This window comes from Hemiscyllium ocellatum, chromosome 9 (assembly GCF_020745735.1).
Source record: "Hemiscyllium ocellatum isolate sHemOce1 chromosome 9, sHemOce1.pat.X.cur, whole genome shotgun sequence".
In the NCBI taxonomy this organism is placed as follows: domain Eukaryota; kingdom Metazoa; phylum Chordata; class Chondrichthyes; order Orectolobiformes; family Hemiscylliidae; genus Hemiscyllium; species Hemiscyllium ocellatum.
Window position 1 is genome coordinate 102,947,747 of NC_083409.1, and position 22,586 is coordinate 102,970,332.

General features: G+C 41.5%; 1 protein-coding gene across 1 annotated transcript in view; it reads right to left on the minus strand.

Moving 5' to 3' along the window:
• The window catches only part of LOC132818550 (calcium-activated chloride channel regulator 1-like), a 31,632-nt gene extending 30,874 nt beyond the window's left edge, over nt 1–758 (minus strand). The window contains exon 1 of the mRNA XM_060829607.1: nt 597–758. Within this exon, the coding sequence (XP_060685590.1) occupies nt 597–758 (162 nt within the window). The remainder of the gene's footprint in view (nt 1–596) is intronic.
• Nucleotides 759–22,586: the final 21,828 nt, after the last annotated feature.

Consider the following 22,586-nt stretch of genomic DNA (forward strand, 5'->3'; position numbering starts at 1 on the left):
GTGTGAGTTTAAAAGCTCTCTCAGTCTCGGGGGAGGCGTGTGTAATCCAAAAGGGGCTGCACTGAAGGTCCACCTGTGGTACTTGGTAAACCATCAGGAGACTATGGTCTTCCCAAGTCACACACGATTAATGGTTTTGACCGGGCTAATCCAGATACCTTCTCTGGTGGGAGAATCCAGAACCAGAGGTCAGAACCTTCCAGAAGATTGGAGCTAAGATATTCATGGCTGATGCATGAAAAATCTCTTTACACAGAGGAACTTTCCCTCTTCAAAAAGCTATTGATGGCAAGGGTCAATTGAAACTGTTAAAGCAGAGACTGATAGATTATTATTTAGTGAGGAGATTACTGGTTACAAGGAGGGTAGATCAAAGACCCAGCCAGAGAGTAATTGAGTTTGATGACAGGATTGAGACAGCTGAATGTTGGACGTTTCTGTAACACACAAACCCATGGATGGTCACAAAAGAACGCTCATCAAATACCAGATTGTTAAAGAATTTATTTTCAATTGCTTAACCTCCAGTATCAATGATAAATGAAACTACTAAACACAGTCAGTGATTGCAATAGGGATTCAGCTACTGGTCCTACCTGAATTTTTGGAATCAGCATTGGATCCTCTGGTATTCCAGGGTTAATAGCAATGACGACATTTTCGTAACCATTATTCATAAGCTTCACATCAGAACAGCTTACAGCACAGATACAAACCAAGCTCATGAGGGACAGGAGAAATATCTTCACAGATTTCATTTTTGAAATCCAACCAGAGCATCTTTCAGTTCCAAGTGACACGGCTATGAAGTTACTGCAATTTATATTGATCTGCATCAAAGCATTTTAGATCAGCTGTACATTTATTACTAATGTCTGATCCTGTATAATAAGGAAATCATCTTCAGAAATTCTTCAACAGCTTAACATACTGCATTTCCACAGATGAGTCACATCAGAGCTCTGGATGGGATCTTTTATTTGGTCAAGGTTCAGGTACAGGCACATATGCCTTAAATGAGTATGATACCATGGTTTTAATGGAGATTTGGCTAAAACCAGGACAGGCCTAGTTTCTAAATATTTTGCGTATATGAAAAAAATGAAGAGAAAGTACTGATTAAAGATAATATCGCAGTGTGGAGGAGACAATGGTCCAGAGGATTCAGGTACAATAGTCAAGATCTGCATTCATGGGCTGGTTCGTGGGATTTTGCGGTATACTCGGATTTGTATACCTGACTTTGGAGAAAATGGCTGTGAAGGTGTGATCTCCAAAGCCAGCTGGGAATAAGGCCTCACAGCACCAGAGACCCAGGTTCAATTCCCGCCTCAGGCGACTGACTGTGTGGAGTTTGCATGTTCTCCCCATGTCTGTGTGGGTGTGCTCCGGTTTCCTCCCACAGTCCAAAGATGTGCGGTCAGGTGAATTGGCCATGCTAAATTGCCCGTAGTGTTAGGTAAGGGGTAAATGTAGGGGTATGGGTGGGTTGCGCTTCGGTGGGTTGGTGTAGACTTGTTGGGCCGAAGGGCCTGTTTCTACACTGTAAGTAATGCAGCACTTTTAGCTCATTCAACCACATTCTGTAGAAGCAGTTAAACCTATTGTGACAAAAGGATGTGCACAAAAAGCTCTCAAAAATAACTTCAGTCAGTACTTCTCACGAAACAAACTGTCAGTCATCCAGATCTATTGAAATATCAATAGTAGAAACTATAAGCACTCAAAACCTCTTCAACTTGCATACAGAAACATTGTGTAATTGACAGAAGAGATCAGTGAACTAGAGCTATCAATCAAACAATGATTTCCCTGGGACTCAGTTGTGTCTGTACTCAAATGAACGCCTGAGTTCTCAAGCAGAAGTGCATATATAATGAGACTTCTGAATTCATCAGCTTTGCCACAATCTAGCAAAGGGAATGGTTTGTCACATTCTAGAAAGTAACTAATTTCCCAAAAGTGGTGCATGTTGTCAATATAACCAAGATCCCATTGAAGACCACAAATGATGCAGCTGTTTTATATATATAAACAAGAAGTGGTTTGGCTCATTAAATGTGATGAGTCGGTTGAGGATCTTAAATGAAAGAAAGTGAGGACTGCAGATGCTGGGGATCAGAGTGGAGAGTGTGGTGCTGGGAAAGCACAGCAGGTCAGGCAGAACCCGAGGAGCAGGAGAGTCAATATTTCGGGTATAAGCCTTTCATCAGGAATGAATGATGAAGGGCTTATGCCCAAAATATTGACTCTTCTGCTCCTCGGATGCTATCTGACCCGCTGTACTTTTCCAGCGCCACACATTTCAACTGAGGGTCTCGAGTGTCAGTGCAGATCATTGAGGACGTGCCCATGGAGCCTTCAGATTCTGACACTCAGATTTACATGACACCTACAGTAGATTGCAGATAAATGGCAATAAAACACACTGTTGAATCTCTGATAATGCACCTTATCCTAGTTTATCACCATATTTGCAAGAGCAGCTTGGGATAGGCAATAAATGCTGGCCAGCCAGCAACGCCCCTGATAAATGGCCTGCTCATCTTCCTATTTCAGATGGTTTTAAGGTTTTATTAGATGGGAGAATAAAGGAAGCCATCGCTTCTGGGGAAGAGCAGTGGAAGAGAGGAATTTGGAACTCTGGAATTTAGACAGTGATGAGGATGACAAACTGCCTCCTCCCTCTCTCTTCCCATAAAGTCACATGCAATCGTCAGCAAGATTGAAAGGAAATTGGTGATCTATTATTGAAGAAGAAACTATTCATTGCAAAACATCTAAGTGAAACATTACCTAAACCTGAGGTGCTAAGTGAAACACTAAATACAAATTGAGTTAACGAGCTACTCACTATTTTGTAAAAATAGTAACATTAAATGGTTGATATTCACTGAAAATAAAGCAAGTTTAAGATGATTCCTGTTGAAGGTTAAGCGTTAACGCAACAAAGTCAACTACAATACATTACACAGAGGAGGATGAAGTAGGTTGGGGGCAGGGAATGTGACTGAAGGAAAACAATATGCTAATTGTTGCAATTTTAGCTGCTCATGCAGCACTGAGTCTTGAATTTCCTTTGGAAAAATGATTTAAAATATGAACTAATTCAATATAATTTTAACCTGATATTGAATTCCATCGTCTGAGTTAATACCTGGAGCTCTCATGGACTGAAACGGATTTCACAAAGGAGCCAACAATATTGAATTAGGCTGCTGAACCCACTGACTAGTCAGGCTTCATGAATTAAACAGTTAATATTTTAAGTTCTAATATCTAAGTTTAATGTCTGAAGTTAACAATTTCCCAAGCAACATGAAATTAGCCAGAAAACCCAGTTTGGGAACTTTGATACCTTCTGCTTTGTACCTTCATGAGAATCATCACAAGTTGGAGATGAAACACCATCTTCAGACAGAATAAGAAAAAAACTGCAATGTTAAGAGGCTCTAACATACAAGCAGAGGAGGTGGATTTCTGACAGCAAACTGAGACAGACTAGCGAAGACATTCCTTTTCTCTTAAGAAGAAGTACCAGTGGCAACATAATTGGAAAGGAACAACAAGAAAGCAAGAACTTGAAAATTAACATTAATAATTTTACTGCTGATGGTCCCAAAAAGTGAAAAATCCAAACATGGTCTCAGGCTAAACCCTTATTGCTGAACACTGTTCTGTAACAGTTCTGTAAACTGTGCATTCTTTTCTCTGCCTTTTGTACTGGATACATTATGATTTTGTACGTGTGTGTTTGTGTGCATGTGTGTGAGAGAGAGAGACTGAGAGAGCCCAAAAAACTGCAGAAAAATCACATGCTCAATGTCTTTTTTTTCACAGATGGTGCAGGTAATAAAACTTGTTATTCCTTTAACACAAGAAATCCTTGCAATTGGCAGCTTACTGCTACAATAAAATTGCTATATTTCATTTAATCATAAGACCATAAGACATAGAAGTGGAAGTAAGGCCATTCAGCCCATCGAGTCCACTCCGCCATTCAATCATGGCAGATGGGCATTTCAACTCCACTTACCCGCATTCTCCCCGTAGCCCTTAATTCCTTGTGACATCAAGAATTTATCAATCTCTGCCTTGAAGACATTTAGCGTCCCGGCCTCCACTGCACTCTGCGGCAATGAATTTCACAGGCCCATCACTCTCTGGCTGAAGAAAGGTCTCCGCATTTCTGTTCTGAATTTATGCCCTCTAATTCTAAGGCTGTGTCCACGGGTCCTAGTCTCCTCACTAACGGAAACAATTTCCTCTCATCCTCCCTTTCCAATCCATGTATTATGTTGTAAGTTTCTATTAGATCTCCCCTTAATCTTCTAAACTCCAATGAATACAATTCCAGGATCCTCAGCCATTCCTCGTATGTTAGACCAACCATTCCAGGGATCATTCGTGTGAATCTCCGCTGGACACGCTCCAGTGCCAGCATGTCCTTCCTGAGGTGTGGGGACCAAAACTGGACACAGTACTCCAAATGGGGCCTAACCAAAGCTTTATAAAGTCTCAGTAGCACAACGGTGCTTTTATATTCCAACCCTCTTGAGATAAATGACAACATTGCATTCGCTTTCGTAATCACGGACTCAACCTGCATGTTTACCTTTAGAGAATCCTCGACGAGCACTCACAGATCCCTTTGTACTTTGGCTTTATGAATTTTCTTACCGTTTAGAAAGTAGCCCATGCTTGTATTCTTTTTTTCAAAGTGCAAGACCTCGCATTTGCTCACATTGAATTCCATCAGCCATTTCCTGGACCACACTCCCAAACTGTCTAGATCCTTCTGCAGCCTCTCCACTTCCTCAGTACTACCTGCCTGTCCACCTAACTTCGTATCATCGGCAAAGTTCACTAGAATGCCCCCAGTCCCTTCATGCAGATCATTAATATATAATGTGAACAGCTGCGGCCCCAACACTGAACCCTGCGGGACACCGCTTGTCACCGGCTGCCATTCTGAAAAAGAACCTTTTATACCAACTCTCTGCCTTCTGTCAGACAGCCAATCCTCAATCCATACCAGTAGCTCATCTTGAACACCATGGGCTCTCACCTCGCTCAGCAGCCTCCCGTGTGGCACCTTATCAAAGGCCTTTTGGAAGTCTAGATAGTCCACTGAGTTTCCCTGGTCTAACCTACTTGTCACCTCTTCAAAGAATTCTAACAGGTTTGTCAGGCATGACCTTCCCTTACTAAATCCATGTTGACTTGTTCTAATCTGACTCTGCTCTTCCAAGAATTTAGAAACTTCATCCTTAATGATGGATTCTAGAATTTTACCAACAACCGAGGTTAGGCGAATTGGCCTATAATTTTCCATCTTTTGTCTTGATCCTTTCTTGAACAAGGGGGTTACAATAGCGATCTTCCAATCATCTGGGACTCTCCCTGACTCCAGTGACTTTTGAAAGATCTCAACCAATGCTTCTGCTATTTCCTTAGCCACCTCCCTCAAAACTCTAGGATGTATCCCATCGGGGCCAGGACATTTATCAATCTTAAGACCTTTTAGCTTTTCTAGCACTTTCTCTTTTGTAATGGCAACCATACTCAACTCAGCCCCCGACTCCCTTTAATTGTTGGGATATTACTCATGTCTTCCACTGTGAAGACTGACGCAAAGTACTTGTTAAGTTCTCCTGCTATTTCCTTATCTCCCATCACTAGCCTTCCATCATCAGTTTGAAGTGGCCCAATGTCTACTTTTGCCTGTCGTTTGTTTCTTATGTATTGAAAGAAACTTTTACTATCATTTCTAATATTACTAGCTAGCCTACCTTCATATTTGATCCTCTCCTTCCTTATTTCTCTCTTTGTTATCCTCTGTTTGTTTTTGTAGCCTTCCCAATCTTCTGATTTCCCACTGCTCTTGGCCACTTTATAGGATCTCTCTTTTTCTTTAATACATTTCCTGACTTCCTTTGTCAGCCATGGCTATCTAATCCCTCCCCAGATAATCTTTCTTTTCTTGGGGATGAACCTCTGTACAGTGTCCTCAATTATACCCACAAACTCCTGCCATTTTTGCTGTACTGTCTTCCCTGCTAGGCTCTGCTTCCAGTATATTTTTGTCAGTTCCTCTCTCATGCCCTCATAATTACCTTTATTTAACTGTAACACCATTACATCCAATTTTGCCTTCTCTCTTTCAAACTGCAGACTGAACTCTACTATATTATGATTGCTGCTTCCTAAGTGTTCCCATACTTTAAGATCTTTTATAAAGTCTGGTTCATTACATAGCACTAGGTCCAGAATAGCCTGCTCCCTTGTGGGCTCCATGACAAGCTGTTCCAAAAAGCCATCCTGTAAGCATTCCATGAATTCCCTTTCTTTGGATCCCTTTATTTGGGCCAAGATATTGCCGTGTGTAAAGGAGGAAATTAAACCTTTGCCCCCAATCTGAAAAGTGAAAAGCAGGGAATCAATTCATGTTTCCTCACCTAGTCCAAAACCTTTGGTGTTTAAGAATATTCTGATTTCCCATCGATCTACTTTGTCTTCAAGGAGCCACTGAAAACCTAAGATTAGGCCTCAAATTAATATTGTATTGACCCCTGACCTCCCGATATTGATGATGGCAGGGGTTGAGCAATGGCAATGCTGTTGAATATCAATGGTAAGTGATCATGGCTTGAAACTTACATAGCAAGTAACACTTTTGCTACATTTCAGACCAAGCCTGAACCCTGTTTAGCTCCTGCTCTATCCAGATATCGACCACAGGACTTCTAAATAATACTGATCACAGTGAAATCATTCGGGATTATTCTCCTTCCAACATTGCGAGAGAAGGTAGACCACTGATGAAGCAGCTGAAAGAGGTTGGGTTTAGCACACTCGGCATATCCAGTAATGTGGAATGGGATCAATTTATTGTTTAGACGGTAGTCGTTTAGTCATGTGGAAATGAGACATTAAACTTGAATTTATGTAAATTCACAGAGAAGTACAATAAAACTGATAGTATCTGGGCATGTACTGGTGTCAAATGCAGTCAGCAAATCTAAAGCTAACCCATTATAGTTTGTGGCAATCAAAGGAATCAATCATAAACTTCCTTTGATGTATGCTATAACTCTCAGAGGCTTCTTCTTTTACTAAATACAAAGGGGAAAATTCTTCAACTTCGTTAGTGGAATATTCCGGTTGATGGAGGGCAAGATAGCGTGAATACTATTTGTAAAGGTGATCTGACTAAATTGCAAAGTACGTTGCTGTTTGAACATAATAAGCAGTTAATCATCTCTGAACCTTCTCCTGTACAATGTCTGACCCAAAGCACCTGGATGTGCTGCAGATAAGTAATGCATGTTTTCCTCCACGCCTTTTCCAATCATTGATCAGGAAATATGAAATCCCTTGAGTAATGATTTGTAAGGAACAATAAAAAAAATGCAATGACTTCCAGAATAAGCTTGGAAAACGTATTCACACCTACAATTGCAATGAAAATCAACTGGCTTCTATAGAAAACAGCTAAAATAATTTAGGTCCCTGGAACAAGTTTAAGAAATTATTTTCCTCAGCATTGAGTGAGGCAACATATTAAAACACATTGTGAGGAACCACATTTCTTCTTTTTCTTTGAACTATAAACTGGGAAATGGAAGTTGCACGCTGCTGTGTTGGTAAAATACCGAGAGAGTTCTTACAGCCCAAAGGTCAAATGGGGTTCTGTGGTACACAATTCAATTAAACAAGATTTAGTTTCTTTTTCGTGTAGTGAGCTGGATGCTTTAGGAGACATAGCAGCACCAAGAATCTCTGAATATAACATAGCTGCGGTGTAGAAGAGTTAAGCTTCAGACAGAATAGCGTGTGCAGTTCTTGTTGCCACACAACGGGAAGGATGTGATTGTACTGGAGAGGCTGCGGGGGAGATTCACCAGGACGTTGCCGGGGTTGAAACTTCTCAGTTACGATGGGGACTGGATCGGCTGGGTTTGCTTTCCTTCGACAGAGGAGGCAGGGTTGGAGGGGACAGACTGATAGATACAAAATTATGAAAGGCACAAGTAGAACTTTTCCCCCAGGGCAGATATGTCTCAGATCAGAGGGCATAAGTTTAAGGGGAGGAGTAAGTGGCTGAGAGGCAATCAAATGTAAAATGCTTTCAGCTAGACAGTGGTAGAAATATAGCATGGCCTGTTTGAGGGGTTGGTGAAGGAAGATGCTCTCATTACATTTACGAAGCATCTGGATGATCAATTAAAATGCGAGGGCACAGTAGGCTATGGGTCAAGTTCAGGTCAATGAGATTAGTGTAGTTTGGCGTTTATTTGTCAGCATCAACCAGGTGGGCCGAAGAGCTTGTTTCTACGCTGTATGACAAACTATGGTGATAGACTTTTGCACCAGCTTAAGATGAAGGTTCATAATCCTGCAAGAAAGTGCATTGAGACACATCCAGAAGCCTGTAAATAACAAATGACTAAATAAATCCCACAGACTCTCGAGAAGGAATTCCAAAACAAAAAACACCAAGGTCCACTTGATCATTTCCCAATCAAACATCGACCACTGCTCGGCCACAATGTCATGTCATCATTACTGAGAATCAAAAGAAGTGTGAGAACCAACTCATCCTACTTGTTTGGTCTGGCACTCTTGTGATGCAATGTCCCAACCTCTGAACCAGGAGACCCAAGTTTAAGTCACACCTGCTCCAAAGAATGCGTAATAATATCTCTGTACAGGTTGATTAGAAAATATCTACCCTTGTAGTTTAGGGATTAATCTATAGATTTTTATTTTCCCTCTGTATTTTGCCACCTATAATATTTCTGTTAAGCTGTCTGTCTTTGTTTGTCTTATTGATGAATGAGTATGTGGAGGATTGGGATTTAAGAGGATATACTTTAGTAAAAAATACTGCAAACTAGTATTTTTTTTGTCATTTGTTAAAGAATATGTTTGTTTGCAATAAACAGTGATCTCCTTGTTCATGACAAAGCTTGCTGTGAATTACACTTATCCAATTATACAGACAAAGAGAAGTACAGCACCGGAAAAGACCCTTTGGTCCAACTCTTCAATGCTAACCAGATATCCTAAATTATTCTAGTCCCATTTGCCAGCATTTGGCCCATATCCCTCTAAATCCTTCCTGTTCATATACCCATCGAGACGCCTTTTAAATGTTGAAATTGCACTAACCTCCATTACACTCTGGCAGCTCATTCCATACACGCACCACCCTCTGTGTGGAAAAAGTTGCCCCTTAGGTCCCTTTTAAATCGTTCCCCTCTCACCTTCAACCTGTGCCCTCTAGTTTTGGACTCCTTTATCCTGGCGGAGTGACCTTGGCTATTCACCCTATCTATATCCCTCATGATTTTATAAACCTCTATAAGTTACCACTCAGCCTCAGACTCTCCAGGGAAAACAGCCCCAGCCTATTCGGCCTCTCCCTAGAGCTCAAACACTCCAACCCTGGCCACATCCTTGTACATCTTTTTTGAACAGAAGTTTAACACAACTTTCTGACAGCAGCAAGACCAGAATTGAACACCATATTCCAAAAGTGGCCTAACCAGTGTCTGTATAGCAACAATATGACCTCCTGATTCCTATACTCAGTACTCTGACCAATAAAGACAAGCATACCAACAACTGTCTGCATTATCCTATCTACCTGTGACACCACTTTCAATGAACTATGAAACTGAACTTTAGCAGCCTGTGATAATCTTGATTGATTAGTTCATTACATATTTATGACACTTTGTGTAATGGTGGGGCTTTGTTATCAGTGCATTCTGCCCAACTGAGTCATGACAACATGTCAGAAAGCATTAAACTCATCTGACATCTCCTTAAACACTCAAATAAATATTGACCCAGACTAGCCAGTCACTCTGGGACAGGTGGACCTGGTAATATCCTTGGTGCTGTGCTCTGCCTTGCCATTCAGATTATCCCACACATTCCTGATGAAGGCCTTATGCCTGAAACGTTGACTCTCCTGCTCCTGGGGTGCTGCCAGACCTGCTGTGCTTACCACACTTTTCAAATCTGGGTGGGTGTGTAAAGCAAATTCAAAACATGCATTATAAAGCAGCATTAAAATGTGGGAAGATAGGCCTGTCACAAAAAAGTCTTCTGTTTACTGCAACTCTCTGCCAGGGACTCAAACGTCCAGTTCGGGTGAAAGCTGTCGAGTTCAAGAATCCCTTGCGGAGTCTCACTTAGATTCAGAGCTGTACTCTGGATGTAACAGGAAGAAGTGCCTCAATAGTCAATATGTATGCAATCAACACTTTTATTAAAGAATTAGTAACAATCAAAACATTTTAAAACTCTTTCTATGTATATTGCACTTACATGCGTATAAATGCACACTCAAAGAAAGAAAGGCAACTTCATAGCAGCACAAATGGTAACCCCAAATTGATCTGTTCAACACAGTCAGCGAAAGAGATAACATTGCCCTGGATACTAACATTCCCAAGTCTCTGAATAGCCATAGACAGAGTGGACCCATCTGGATCATTACTTTATCGATGCCCATTCCTCCACAGTCTTTGGTTTATCCCACTCTGGATACTGTAATGAATGATGGAGGAGGTGCCCTGTTCTCTCAAATTTCGGGCAGCAGGGTTCAGCCTTAATCCAGGTTGGGGAAGGAAGATGCTCTCACCATGTTTATGAAGCATCTGGATGATCAATTAAAATGCGAGGGCACAGTAAGCTATGGATCAAGTTCAGGTAAACGAGATTAGTGTAGTTTGGCGTTTATTTGTCAGCACAGACAAGGTGGGCCGAAGGGCTTGTTTCTATGCTGTATGACAAACTATTATAATAGACTTTTGTACCAGCTTAAGATGAAGGTTCACAATCCTGCAAGAAAGTGCATTGAGACACATCCAGAAGCCTGTAAATAACAAATGACAAAATAAATCCCACAGACTCTTGAGAAGGAATTCCAAAACAAAAAAAGACCGAGGTCCACTTGATCATTTCCCAATCAAACATCGACCACTGCTCAGCCACAATGTCATGTCATCATTACTGAGAATCAAAGGAAGTGTGAGAACCAACTCATCCTACTTGTTTGGTCTGGCACTCTTGTGATGCAGTGTCCCTACCTCTGAACCAGGAGACCCAAGTTCAAGTCCCACCTGCTCCAAAGGATGTGTAATAATATCTCTGTACAGATTGTTTAGAAAATATCTACTCGTGTGGTTTAGGGATTGATCTATAGATTTTTATTTTCCCTCTGTATTTTGTCATCTATAATATTTCTGTTAAGCTGTGCGTCTTTGTTTGTCTGATTGATGAATGAGTATGTGGAGGTTTGGGATTTAAGAGGATATACTTTCATATACTTTAAGAGGATATACTTTAATAAAAAATACTGCAAACTAGTGTGTTTTTGTTGTCATTTGTTAAAGAATATGTTTGTTTGCAATAAGCAGTGATCTCCTTGTTCATGACAGAGCCTGCTGTGAATTACACTTACACAGTCATACAGACATAGAGCTGTACAGCACAGTAAAAGACCATTTGGTCCAACTCTTCAATGCTAACCAGATATCCTAAATTATTCTAGTCCCATTTGCCAGCATTTAGCCCATATCCCTCTAAACCCTTCCTGTTCATATACCCATCGAGACGCCTTTGAAATGTTGAAATTGCACTAACCTCCATTACAATCTGGCAGCTCATTCCATACACGCACCACCCTCTGTGTGGAAAAAGTTGCCCCTTAGGTCCCTTTTAAATCGTTCCCCTCTTACCTTCAACCTGTGCCCTCTAGTTTTGGACTCCTTTATCCTGGCGGAGTGACCTTGGCTATTCACCCTATCTATATCCCTCATGATTTTATAAACCTCTACAAGTTACCACTCAGCCTCAGACGCTCCAGGGAAAACAGCCCCAGCCTATTCCGCCTCTCCCTAGAGCTCAAACGCTCCAACCCTGGCCACATCCTTGTACATCTTTTTTGAACAGAAGTTTAACACAACTTTCTGACAGCAGCAAGACCAGAATTGAACACCATATTCCAAAAGTGGCCTAACCAGTGTCTGTATAGCAACAATATGACCTCCCAATTCCTATACTCAGTACTCTGACCAATAAAGACAAGCATACCAACAACTGTCTGCACTATCCTATCTACCTGTGACACCATTTTCAATGAACTATGAAACTGAACTTTAGCAGCCTGTGATAATCTTGATCAATTAGTTCATTGCATATTTATGACACTTTGTGTAATGGTGGGGCTTTGTTATCAGTGCATTCTGCCCAACTGAGTCATGACAACATGTCAGAAAGCATTAAACTCATCTGACATCTCATTAAACACTCAAATAAATATTGACCCAGACTAGCCAGTCACTCTGGGACAGGTGGACCTGGTAATATCCTTGGTGCTGTGCTCTGCCTTGCCATTCAGTTTATCCCACACATTCCTGATGAAGGCATTATGCCTGAAACGTTGACTCTCCTGCTCCTCGGGTGCTGCCAGACCTGCTGTGCTTACCACACGTTTCAAATCTGGGTGGGTGTGTAAAGCAAATTCAAAACATGCATTATAAAGCAGCATTAAAATGTGGGAAGATAGGCCTGTCACAAAAAAGTCTTCTGTTTACTGCAACTCTCTGCCAGGGACTCAAACGTCCAGTTCGGGTGAAAGCGGTCGAGTTCAAGAATCCCTTGCGGAGTCTCACTTAGATTCAGAGCTGTACTCTGGATGTAACAGGAAGAAGTGCCTCAATAGTCAATATGTATGCAATCAACACTTTTATTAAAGAATTAGTAACAATCAAAACATTTTAAAACTCTTTCTATGTATATTGCACTTACATGCGTATAAATGCACACTCAAAGAAAGAAAGGCAACTTCATAGCAGCACAAATGGTAACCCCAAATTGATCTGTTCAACACAGTCAGCGAAAGAGATAACATTGCCCTGGATACTAACATTCCCAAGTCTCTGAATAGCCATAGACAGAGTGGACCCATCTGGATCATTACTTTATCGATGTCCATTCCTCCACAGTCTTTGGATTATCCCACTCTGGATACTGTAATGAATGATGGAGGAGGTGCCCTGTTCTCTCAAATTTCGGGCAGCAGGGTTCAGCCTTAATCCAGGTTGGGGAAGGAAGATGCTCTCACCATGTTTATGAAGCATCTGGATGATCAATTAAAATGCGAGGGCACAGTAAGCTATGGATCAAGTTCAGGTAAACGAGATTAGTGTAGTTTGGTGTTTATTTGTCAGCACAGACAAGGTGGGCCGAAGGGCTTGTTTCTATGCTGTATGACAAACTATGATAATAGACTTTTGCACCAGCTTAAGATGAAGGTTCACAATCCTGCAAGAAAGTGCATTGAGACACATCCAGAAGCCTGTAAATAACAAATGACAAAATAAATCCCACAGACTCTTGAGAAGGAATTCCAAAACAAAAATAGACCGAGGTCCACTTGATCAGTTCCCAATCAAACATCGACCACTGCTCAGCCACAATGTCATGTCATCATTACTGAGAATCGAAGGAAGTGTGAGAACCAACTCATCCTACTTGTTTGGTCTGGCACTCTTGTGATGCAGTGTCCCTACCTCTGAACCAGGAAACCCAAGTTCAAGTCCCACCTGCTCCAAAGAATGTGTAATAATATCTCTGTACAGGTTGTTTAGAAAATACCTACCCTTGTAATTTAGGGATTGATCTATAGATTTTTATTTTCCCTCTGTATTTTGTCACCTATAATATTTCTGTTATGCTGTGTGTCTTTGTCTTATGGATGAATGAGTGTGTGGAGGTTTGGGATTTAAGAGGATATACTTTCATATACTTTGAGAGGATATACTTTCGTAACAAATACTGCAAACTAGTATGTTTTTGTTGTCATTTGTTAAAGAATATGTTTGTTTGCAATAAACAGTGATCTCCTTGTTCATGACAGAGCCTGCTGTGAATTACACTTACACAGTCATACAGACATAGAGCTGTACAGCACAGGAAAAAACCCTTTGGTCCAACTCTTCAATGCCAACCAGATATCCTCAATTATTCTAGTCCCATTTGCCAGCATTTGGCCCATATCCCTCTAAACCCTTCCTGTTCATATACCCATCGAGACGCCTTTTAAATGTTGTAATTGCACCAACCTCCATTACACTCTGGCAGTTCATTCCATACACGCAACACCCTCTGTGTGGGAAAAGTTGCCCCTTAGGTCCCTTTTAAATTGCTCCCCTCTCACCTTCAACCTGTGCCCTCTAGTTTTGGACTCCTTTATCCTGGAGGAGCAACCTTGGCTATTCACCCTATCTATATCCCTCATGATTTTATAAACCTCTATAAGTTTCCACTCAGCCTCAGACTCTCCAGGGAAAACAGCCCCAGTATATTAAGCCTCTCCCTATAGCTCAAACACTCCAACCCTGGCCACATCCTTGTACATCTTTTTGAACCCAATTTTAACACATCTTTCTGACAGCAGCAAAACCAGAATTGAACACCATATTCCAAAAGTGGCCTAACCAGTGTCTGTATAGCAACAATATGACCCGATTCCTATATTCAATACTCTGACCAATAAAGACAAGCATACCAACAACTGTCTGCACTATCCTATCTGCCTGTGGCACCACTTTCAAGGAACTATGAATCTGAACATTAGCAGCCTGTGATAATCTTGATCAATTAGTTCATTACATATTTATGCACACTTTGTGTAATGGTGGGGCTTTGTTATCAGTGCATTCTGCCCAACTGAGTCATGACAACATGTCAGAAAGCATTAAACTCATCTGACATCTCCATAAACACTCAAATAAATAGTGACCCAGACTAGCCAGCCGCTCTGGAACAGGTGGACCTGGTAATATCCTTGGTGCTTTGCTCTGCCTTGCCATTCAGATTATCCCACACATTCCTGATGAAGGCATTATGCCTGAAACGTTGACTCTCCTGCTCCTCAGGTACTGCCTGACTTGCTGTGCTTGCCACACGTTTAAAATCTGGATGGGTGTGTAAAGCAAATTCAAAACATGAATTATAAAGCAGCATTAAAATGTGGGAAGATAGGCTGTCACAGAAAGTCACCTGTTTACTGCAACTCTCTGCCAGGGACTCGAACGTCCAGTTCGGGTGAAAGCTGTCGTGTTCAAGAATCCCTTGCGGAGTCTCACTTAGATTCAGAGCTGTACTCTGGATGTAACAGGAAGAAGTATCTCAATAGTCAATATGTGTGTAATCAACACTTTTATTAAAGAACTAGTAACAAATGAAATATAAAATTATTTTCAAACTCATTCTATATATATTGCACATACATGCATAAAAACATACACTCAAAAGAAGAAAAGCAACTTCATAGCAGCACAAATAGTAAGCCCAAATTGATCTGTTCAACACCGTCCGCGAAAGAGATAATGTTGCCCTGGATACTAACATTACCAAGTTTCTGAATAGCCATAGACAGAGGGGACCCATCTGGTTCATTACTTTATCGATGTCCATTCCTCCATAGTCTTCGGATTCTCCAAGCCTGGATACTGTAATGAATGATGGAGGTGGTGCCCTGTTCAGTCAAATTTCGGGCCCCAGGATTCAGCCTTAATCCAGACTTCCTCAAGATAAGAGAGTGACAATCACAAGTCTCCTGTCAAACTCCTCTCACAGGCACTAGAAATACTGTAGACTCCACAGAACTTCAGCTCCTTATAAATCCATAAGATGACACGACATAGGAGCAGAAAGTGGGACGTTCAGCCCATCCCTTTGATGTGATCTCGCTCCGAACAATCAGTTAAACGCCCATTCATTAAACTCCACTTCCTGACTCGACACTCTAGTTGACCACCCCGCATGCATTCGTTGCTTGTATTTCAAGAATCACCAGATCAAAAACAACTTTAATTTGGGAAATATAGCAAGATCTGAAAACAAAACCATTAGTTCAGACAGAACAACATCTATAAAATAGGCCTTGTGGAAATAAACAAGTTTGCACTTATTAATATTAATATTCATCACATAATCGATTAAAAGTTTGACTTTGACAAAGTAATGTTTAGTAAAAATAACAATACAGGTTGCTTTAAAATCAAAGAAAGGAAATAAAATTCTAAATATTACACACAAAGGAAGCACACACAAAGGAAGCAGGAAGTAGATCTGAGAACTCCCATGATTCCAGAGATGACACCACCAATCTGTAGGTCCCTATGTTTGTAACAGCGCACTCTAACAGCGGACCCTCATTCTAAAATATACCAGCCCACATCATATGATCTATTTCATCCAACAATACCACAGTGTATTACCATGGGAACCAGTGAAAATTCTTCACTCTCATCAAATTTTGGACAAAAGGCAGGAAGCACCAGTTTAGATTACTTACAGTGTGGAAACAGGCCCTGTGGCCCAACAAATCCACACCGACCCGCCAAAGCACAACCCACCCATTCCTCTACACCTAACACTACGGGCAATTTAGCATCACTAATTCACCTGACCTGCACATCTTTGTGACTGTGGGAGGAAACCGGAGCTCCCGGAGAAAACCCACACAGACGCGGGGAGAGCGTGCAAACTCAACACAGTCAGTCGACTGAGTGGGGAATTGACCCCAGGTCTCTGGCACTGTGAGGCAGCAGTGCTAACCACTGTGCCACTGTGCTGCCCATGGTTTCTTTGGTGTACAATAGAATGTGTACAAACACCGCACTGATTCTGCATCACAAACAGCAAGAATGTCACTGTCACAGTCCAAATAGACTCCAATGTTCTCCAGTTGGTTTTCATAGCGGAAATACATCACCTCAGTGTCATGTTGGGCATAATAAAGGCCCCTTTCTGAGCAAGAAAACGCCCACAAGTTTCCTCAGATCCCAGTTTGCTTCCTGGAAGCATGTGTGGAATTCTCAGGTAGGCTATCCCCACAGCCCAGGAAGGAATGTTTTTCACATTAGCCTCCCAGTAGTGAGGTCCGGTGATGGAGCCTGCCGTGGCAAGTATATTGAGAGAACTACGGAAGTGTTCTGCGTTACACCACTTACTTTGCTCTGCTTCAATAACTTCAACTGCTGGACCCTTCCTGCTTATTTTCAGCTGGAGATGAGCACTGTTCATATCCAATTGAACAGCCTGATCTAGAAGGTGTGGGAAATGAAAACATAGATCAATTAAAATCACACTGAAACAAGGAGTGACCCTACCTTGACCAGAACCCTCAAAATTTGGAATACCTGAATCAGATCCCCTCTCAATTCTCTTTTCTAAATAAAACAGCCCTATCAGAAGGATGGCTTGGGAAGTTCTGTTACCAAGGGGCTGCGAGTAGAGTTGAACACTAGAAACAACAGTGGAACACCCCAAACTAGAGATCCTAACAGAGGGACAATTATTAAAATTAAGTCGTTGAAAGTGTTTGGCCTAATATCATTGTCCAAGGGACAATCAATATCTGGCCTGTAACAACCACAAGCATTTTGCTTTTTGCCTAGCCCTATGGTTCTGGCTGTTGGAAGGCGTTCACTTTGACGTGTACGAACCAATATTTCTAGGATTCCATAGTGTCATACTCAGCTGATGACAAAGTTGGTTTCTCTATGCTTTTTCCTGCTACTCAGCTCTGATGCCAATGCTTGGATCAAATTCTGTAGCCAGACTATGTTCGTATAACCTCAGCTGAGCATCTTAATTACGAATGAGTAGGTGTCATTTTACTACTGGCAAATCCCTTCATCATCTTAGTAACGTTGAAACAATTGCTTGAATAATATTAATGCAATAATTGAGCAATTGGTATTTGACAAACTAGATATTACGGAGGTCAGGAAGATGAGAACTGGAAAGTACAGGTTAAAACAGGCAAGTAACAATTTATTTTACATAAATAAGACTTACATAAATGACTAAAAATTAGATAAAGCATATTTTCTGGAGCCAAGGTACCCAAGGAACAACTTTTCATGCAGAGGGTGCTGTGTATATGGAATGAATTATCAGAGGTGGTGGTGGAGGCCGGTGCAAATACAACAGTTAAAAGGAATCTGGATGGGTATATGAATAGGAAGGGTTTAGAAGGATATGGCCATATGCTGGCCAATGGGATGAGATTAATTTAGAGCATCTGGTCAGCATAGACCAGTTGGGCTGAAAGGTCTGTTTCCATGCTGTGCACTGTTGTGACTCTATGAGCCAAATGCAGTATTCAAAGTTCTAATATTGGACAAGTTGATTTATTTCAGTTACACCAAAGTGACTTTATCCATGCTAATGTCTGAACGCAATGGAACATGACACATGGAGATCATTGGCAGACACTTGGCAGTTTTATCTGCTCTGTTTTTTCTTTAAGATGGTAATCCTCTAGGCCTGGTGTTGATGGTGAGGTAAAAGAATCACACTGGGCAAAAACTACCTCTCATCTGGGAAAATTATGTATTTTTGTAATTTGGATACTACAGTGTGTTCAGTTTCACTGACCCGACTGCATTTTGTATGAATGCATGCAACACTGACTTACGTGAAAATAATTCACCCAAAGATGTTAAAATTTTCCTAGTATTTATGCACTTTGTAAAATGTGCCTCTAAATTTTGTAAGTCATTTCTCACATTCAGGAGATCCTTGAAACCAAGGTCCTGTTCTTTAATCTCAGTGCTGTGAAAGCATAAATGATAAAAAAAAATGCACTGATTGTGAATTGAAATGACAGGTTTCCAAGTTTTAAAAGGAATTCTTCAATTTTTGTTTAAACACACACACCAAAGGCCAATCCCTTCCAACGAATCTTAGAGAAACATGGTCTAGACAGGAACAAAATGTTACTTTGCCAGCATGCAACAAATATTTCCATTTATCAGAAACACTGCAAGCTACGTTGTTACTGCTGAATTCCTGTTATAGGGAGCCTTTGGTTGTTAGAACACTGCTATATTACTGTGTGGCCTCCTATATTGAACACAACATATCACAGGTGAAAAGATTTTGTTTTTGTTCATTGATTGGATGAGAACATCGTTGGCTCGGCAGCATTTATTGCCCTTCCCGCAGTTAAGGGTCAACCACATTGCTGTGGGTCTGCAATCACATGTAGGCCAGACCAGGTAAGAACATAGAGCATAGAACAATCCTGCACAGAACAGGCCCTTCGGCTCATGAATTTGTACCAAACATTTATCTTACTCTAAGATCAACATAACCTACACACACCTCATTTTACTGCTGCCCATGGGTTTGTCCAGCAGTCACTTAAATGTCCCTAACATCTCTGCCTCTATTACAACAGCTGGCAGTGCATTCAATACATCCACCACTCTCTGCATAAAGATGCTCCTTGGACGCTGCCCCACGTATTGTGTTTTTCCAGCACCGCACTTGCGACTCTGCTTAAGAACCTACCTCTGACATCTCCCCTATACCTTCCTCCAATCACCTTAAAATTATGACCCCTCAAGACAGTCATTTCTGCCCAGGGGGAAAAGTCTCTGGTTATCTACTCTATCTATGCCTCTCATTACCTTAGATGACAGTTTCCTTCCCTAAGGGACATTACTGAACCAGATGGGTTTTTCCCCTGACATTCAATAATGGATTCAGGGTCATCACAAGATTCCTAATTCCAGGTATTTTTATTAAACTTCAAGTTCCACCATCTGCTGTGGTGGGATTCACACCCAAATCCCCAGAATGCTTGTTGGTCTCTGGATTAACAATCCAGCGATAATACCACTAATGTTGTGGTTCTGTTCGCCGAGCTGGGAATTTGTGTTGCAGACATTTTGTCCCCTGTCTAGGTGACATCCCCAGTGCTTGGGAGCCTCCTGTGAAGCGCTTCTGTGATATTTCCTCTGGCATTTATCGTGATTCGAATCTGCCGCTTCCAGTTGTCAGTTCCAGCTGTCCGCTGCAGTGGCCGGTATATTGGGTCCAGATCAATGTGCTTATTGATTGAATCTGTGGATGAGACCCATGCCTCTAGGAATTCCCTGGCTGTTCTCTGTTTGGCTTGTCCTATAATAGTAGTGTTGTCCCAGTCGAACTCATGTTGTTTGTCATCTGAGTGTGTGGCTACTAAGGATAGCTGGTCATGTCGTTTCGTGGCTAGTTGGTGTTCATGGATGCAGATCGTTAGCTGTCTTCCTGTTTGTCCTATGTAGTGTTTTGTGCAGTCCTTGCATGGGATTTTGTACACTATATTGGTTTTGCTCATGCTGGGTATCGGGTCCTTCATTCTAGTGAGTTGTTGTCTGAGAGTGGCTGTTGGTTTGTGTGCTGTTATGAGTCCTAGTGGTCGCAGTAGTCTGGCTGTCAGTTTGGAAATGCTCTTAATGTATGGCAGTGTGGCTAGTCCTTTGGGTTGTGGCCTGCCCTCATTCCGTTGTCTTTCCCTTAGGCATCTGTTGATGAAATTGTGGGGTATCTGTTTTTGGCGAATACATTGTAGAGCTGTTCTTCATCCTCTTTTTGCAGTTCTGGTGTACTGCAGTGTGTTGTGGCCCTTTTGAACAGTGTCTTGATGCAACTTCTTTTGTGTGTGTTGGGGTGGTTGCTTTCGTAGTTTAGGACTTGGTCTGTGTGTGTGGCTTTCCTTTGTGGTGAATTGTCCTTTCGGTGTTCTCTGTACCATCACGTCTAGAAATGGGAGTTGGTTGTCCTTTTCTTCCTCTCTAGTGAATCGGATTCCTGTGAGTGTGGTGTTGATGATCCAGTGTGTGTTCTCTATTTCTGTGTTTTTAATGATTACAAAGGTATCGTCTACATATCTGACCCAGATAATACCGCAAAGCTATCACCTCCCCTTAAGTTAAATTGACTTTTACCTTACTTGTTTGTCTAACTCCAACAGTAACAAAACATCCATTGTTCTTCATTAGTTATAAAGTAATCCGCGAAAATACAAATTAAATGCAAATCTTTCTATGGAATAGGATAGAAATTGTCTTTTACTTCCTCGTATTATTCTGAGAGAGCATGCCAGTAGTGCAAGTTTCTAAATTCAATTTCTTCAGGCATCAAAGTCAAGAGATTACAAATAATGTTTAAGGGTCACTACATGTGGCAATTCTAAATATCACATGATCGTGTGCTCATGGTGTGCTCTGCATTTGTTGCCATCCCCATCCCTAACTGCCCACCATTTCAAAGGATGGTTAAGAATCAAGCACATTGCTGTGGGGCTGGGGTCACATATAGAGCAGACTGGGTATGAATGCCAGAGACCCTTTGTTAAAAGGACATCTGTGAACCAGACTGATTTAACAATGATCGATGATAATTGACTTGCTGGCTATTTCTGAGACTACTTTTATTTCCAGATTTATTAACACAATTTAAATTACACCAGTTGCTATCGCAAAGAACATTAGCTGGGTCTCTAATTACTCATTATATGGCAGCAGAGGCGATGGTCTGTGGTATTATTGCTGGACTGTTAATCCAAATGCCAAGGTAACATTCTGGGGTTTAAACAAGGTTCAAATCCTGTTATGACAGTTGGTGGAATTTGAAATCAATAAACATCTGAAATTGTATGTGTGCACGTGCGTGGAGTGGAGTATAATCAGCTCCAATAGTCATCATTTTCCTCTAAGAGGAAAACATGAAATGCACGCAACCATTTAGTTATCTGGCTGCCCAGCCCTCTCACATTAGTGAGACTTTTAAAACAGCTTTTAAGAGAGTTCTGGGCAGGATAGGATTTGGGTTATGTTTAGGACTCCCCCACTGCAGGGAAAAGACTTTGTCTACTTACCCTATCCATGCTCCTCATGAGTTTGTAAACCTTTATGAGATCACCCCTCAGCCTTCGAGACTCCAGGCAAAATAGCCTATTCAGCCTTTCCCTTTAGCTGTTTCCTCCAATCCTGGCAACATCCTTGTAAATCTTTTTGGAGCCCTTTCATGTTTCACAACATCCTTCCCATAGGAAGGAGACCCAAATTGCACACAATATTCCAAAAGAGGCTTAACCCACATCCTGTACAGCCGCAACACAACCTCCAAACTACTATCCTCAATGTTCTGACCAATAAAGGAAAGCATACCAAAGGTTATTGTTTTAGAGTGCCTAAAGGGTGCAATCCACCATCATAACATTCAAGGTTATGAGCCGAGTGCGAGAAAGTGGGACTAGTTTAGGGTGGCATGGTAGCTCAATAGGCAGCGCTGCTGCCTCACAACACCAGGGAACTAGGTTTGATTCCAGCCTTAGGCAACTTGTCTGTGTGGAGTCTGCACATACTCCCCATGTCCACATGGGTTTCCTCTGGGTGTTCTGGTTTCCTCCCACAGTCCAAAGATGTGCAGATTAGGTGGATTGACGATGCTCAATTGCCCATAGTGTCCAGGGGTGTGCAGTCTATTTGCCATGGGAAAAATGCAGGGATAGGATGGGTCTGGGTAGAAGGCTCTTTGGGGGTCCGTGTGGTTTCAGTGGGATGATTGGCCAAGGTGTCGGGATTCTATAGATTTAGTGTCACTTCGGTGCCACAAACGTGATGGGCTGAAGGGCCTTTTTTGTCCTGTATGATTCTGTGAAAAGCAATGATAAGTAAATTGCAGCTACACCTTCATTACAAATAAATAACATCAAT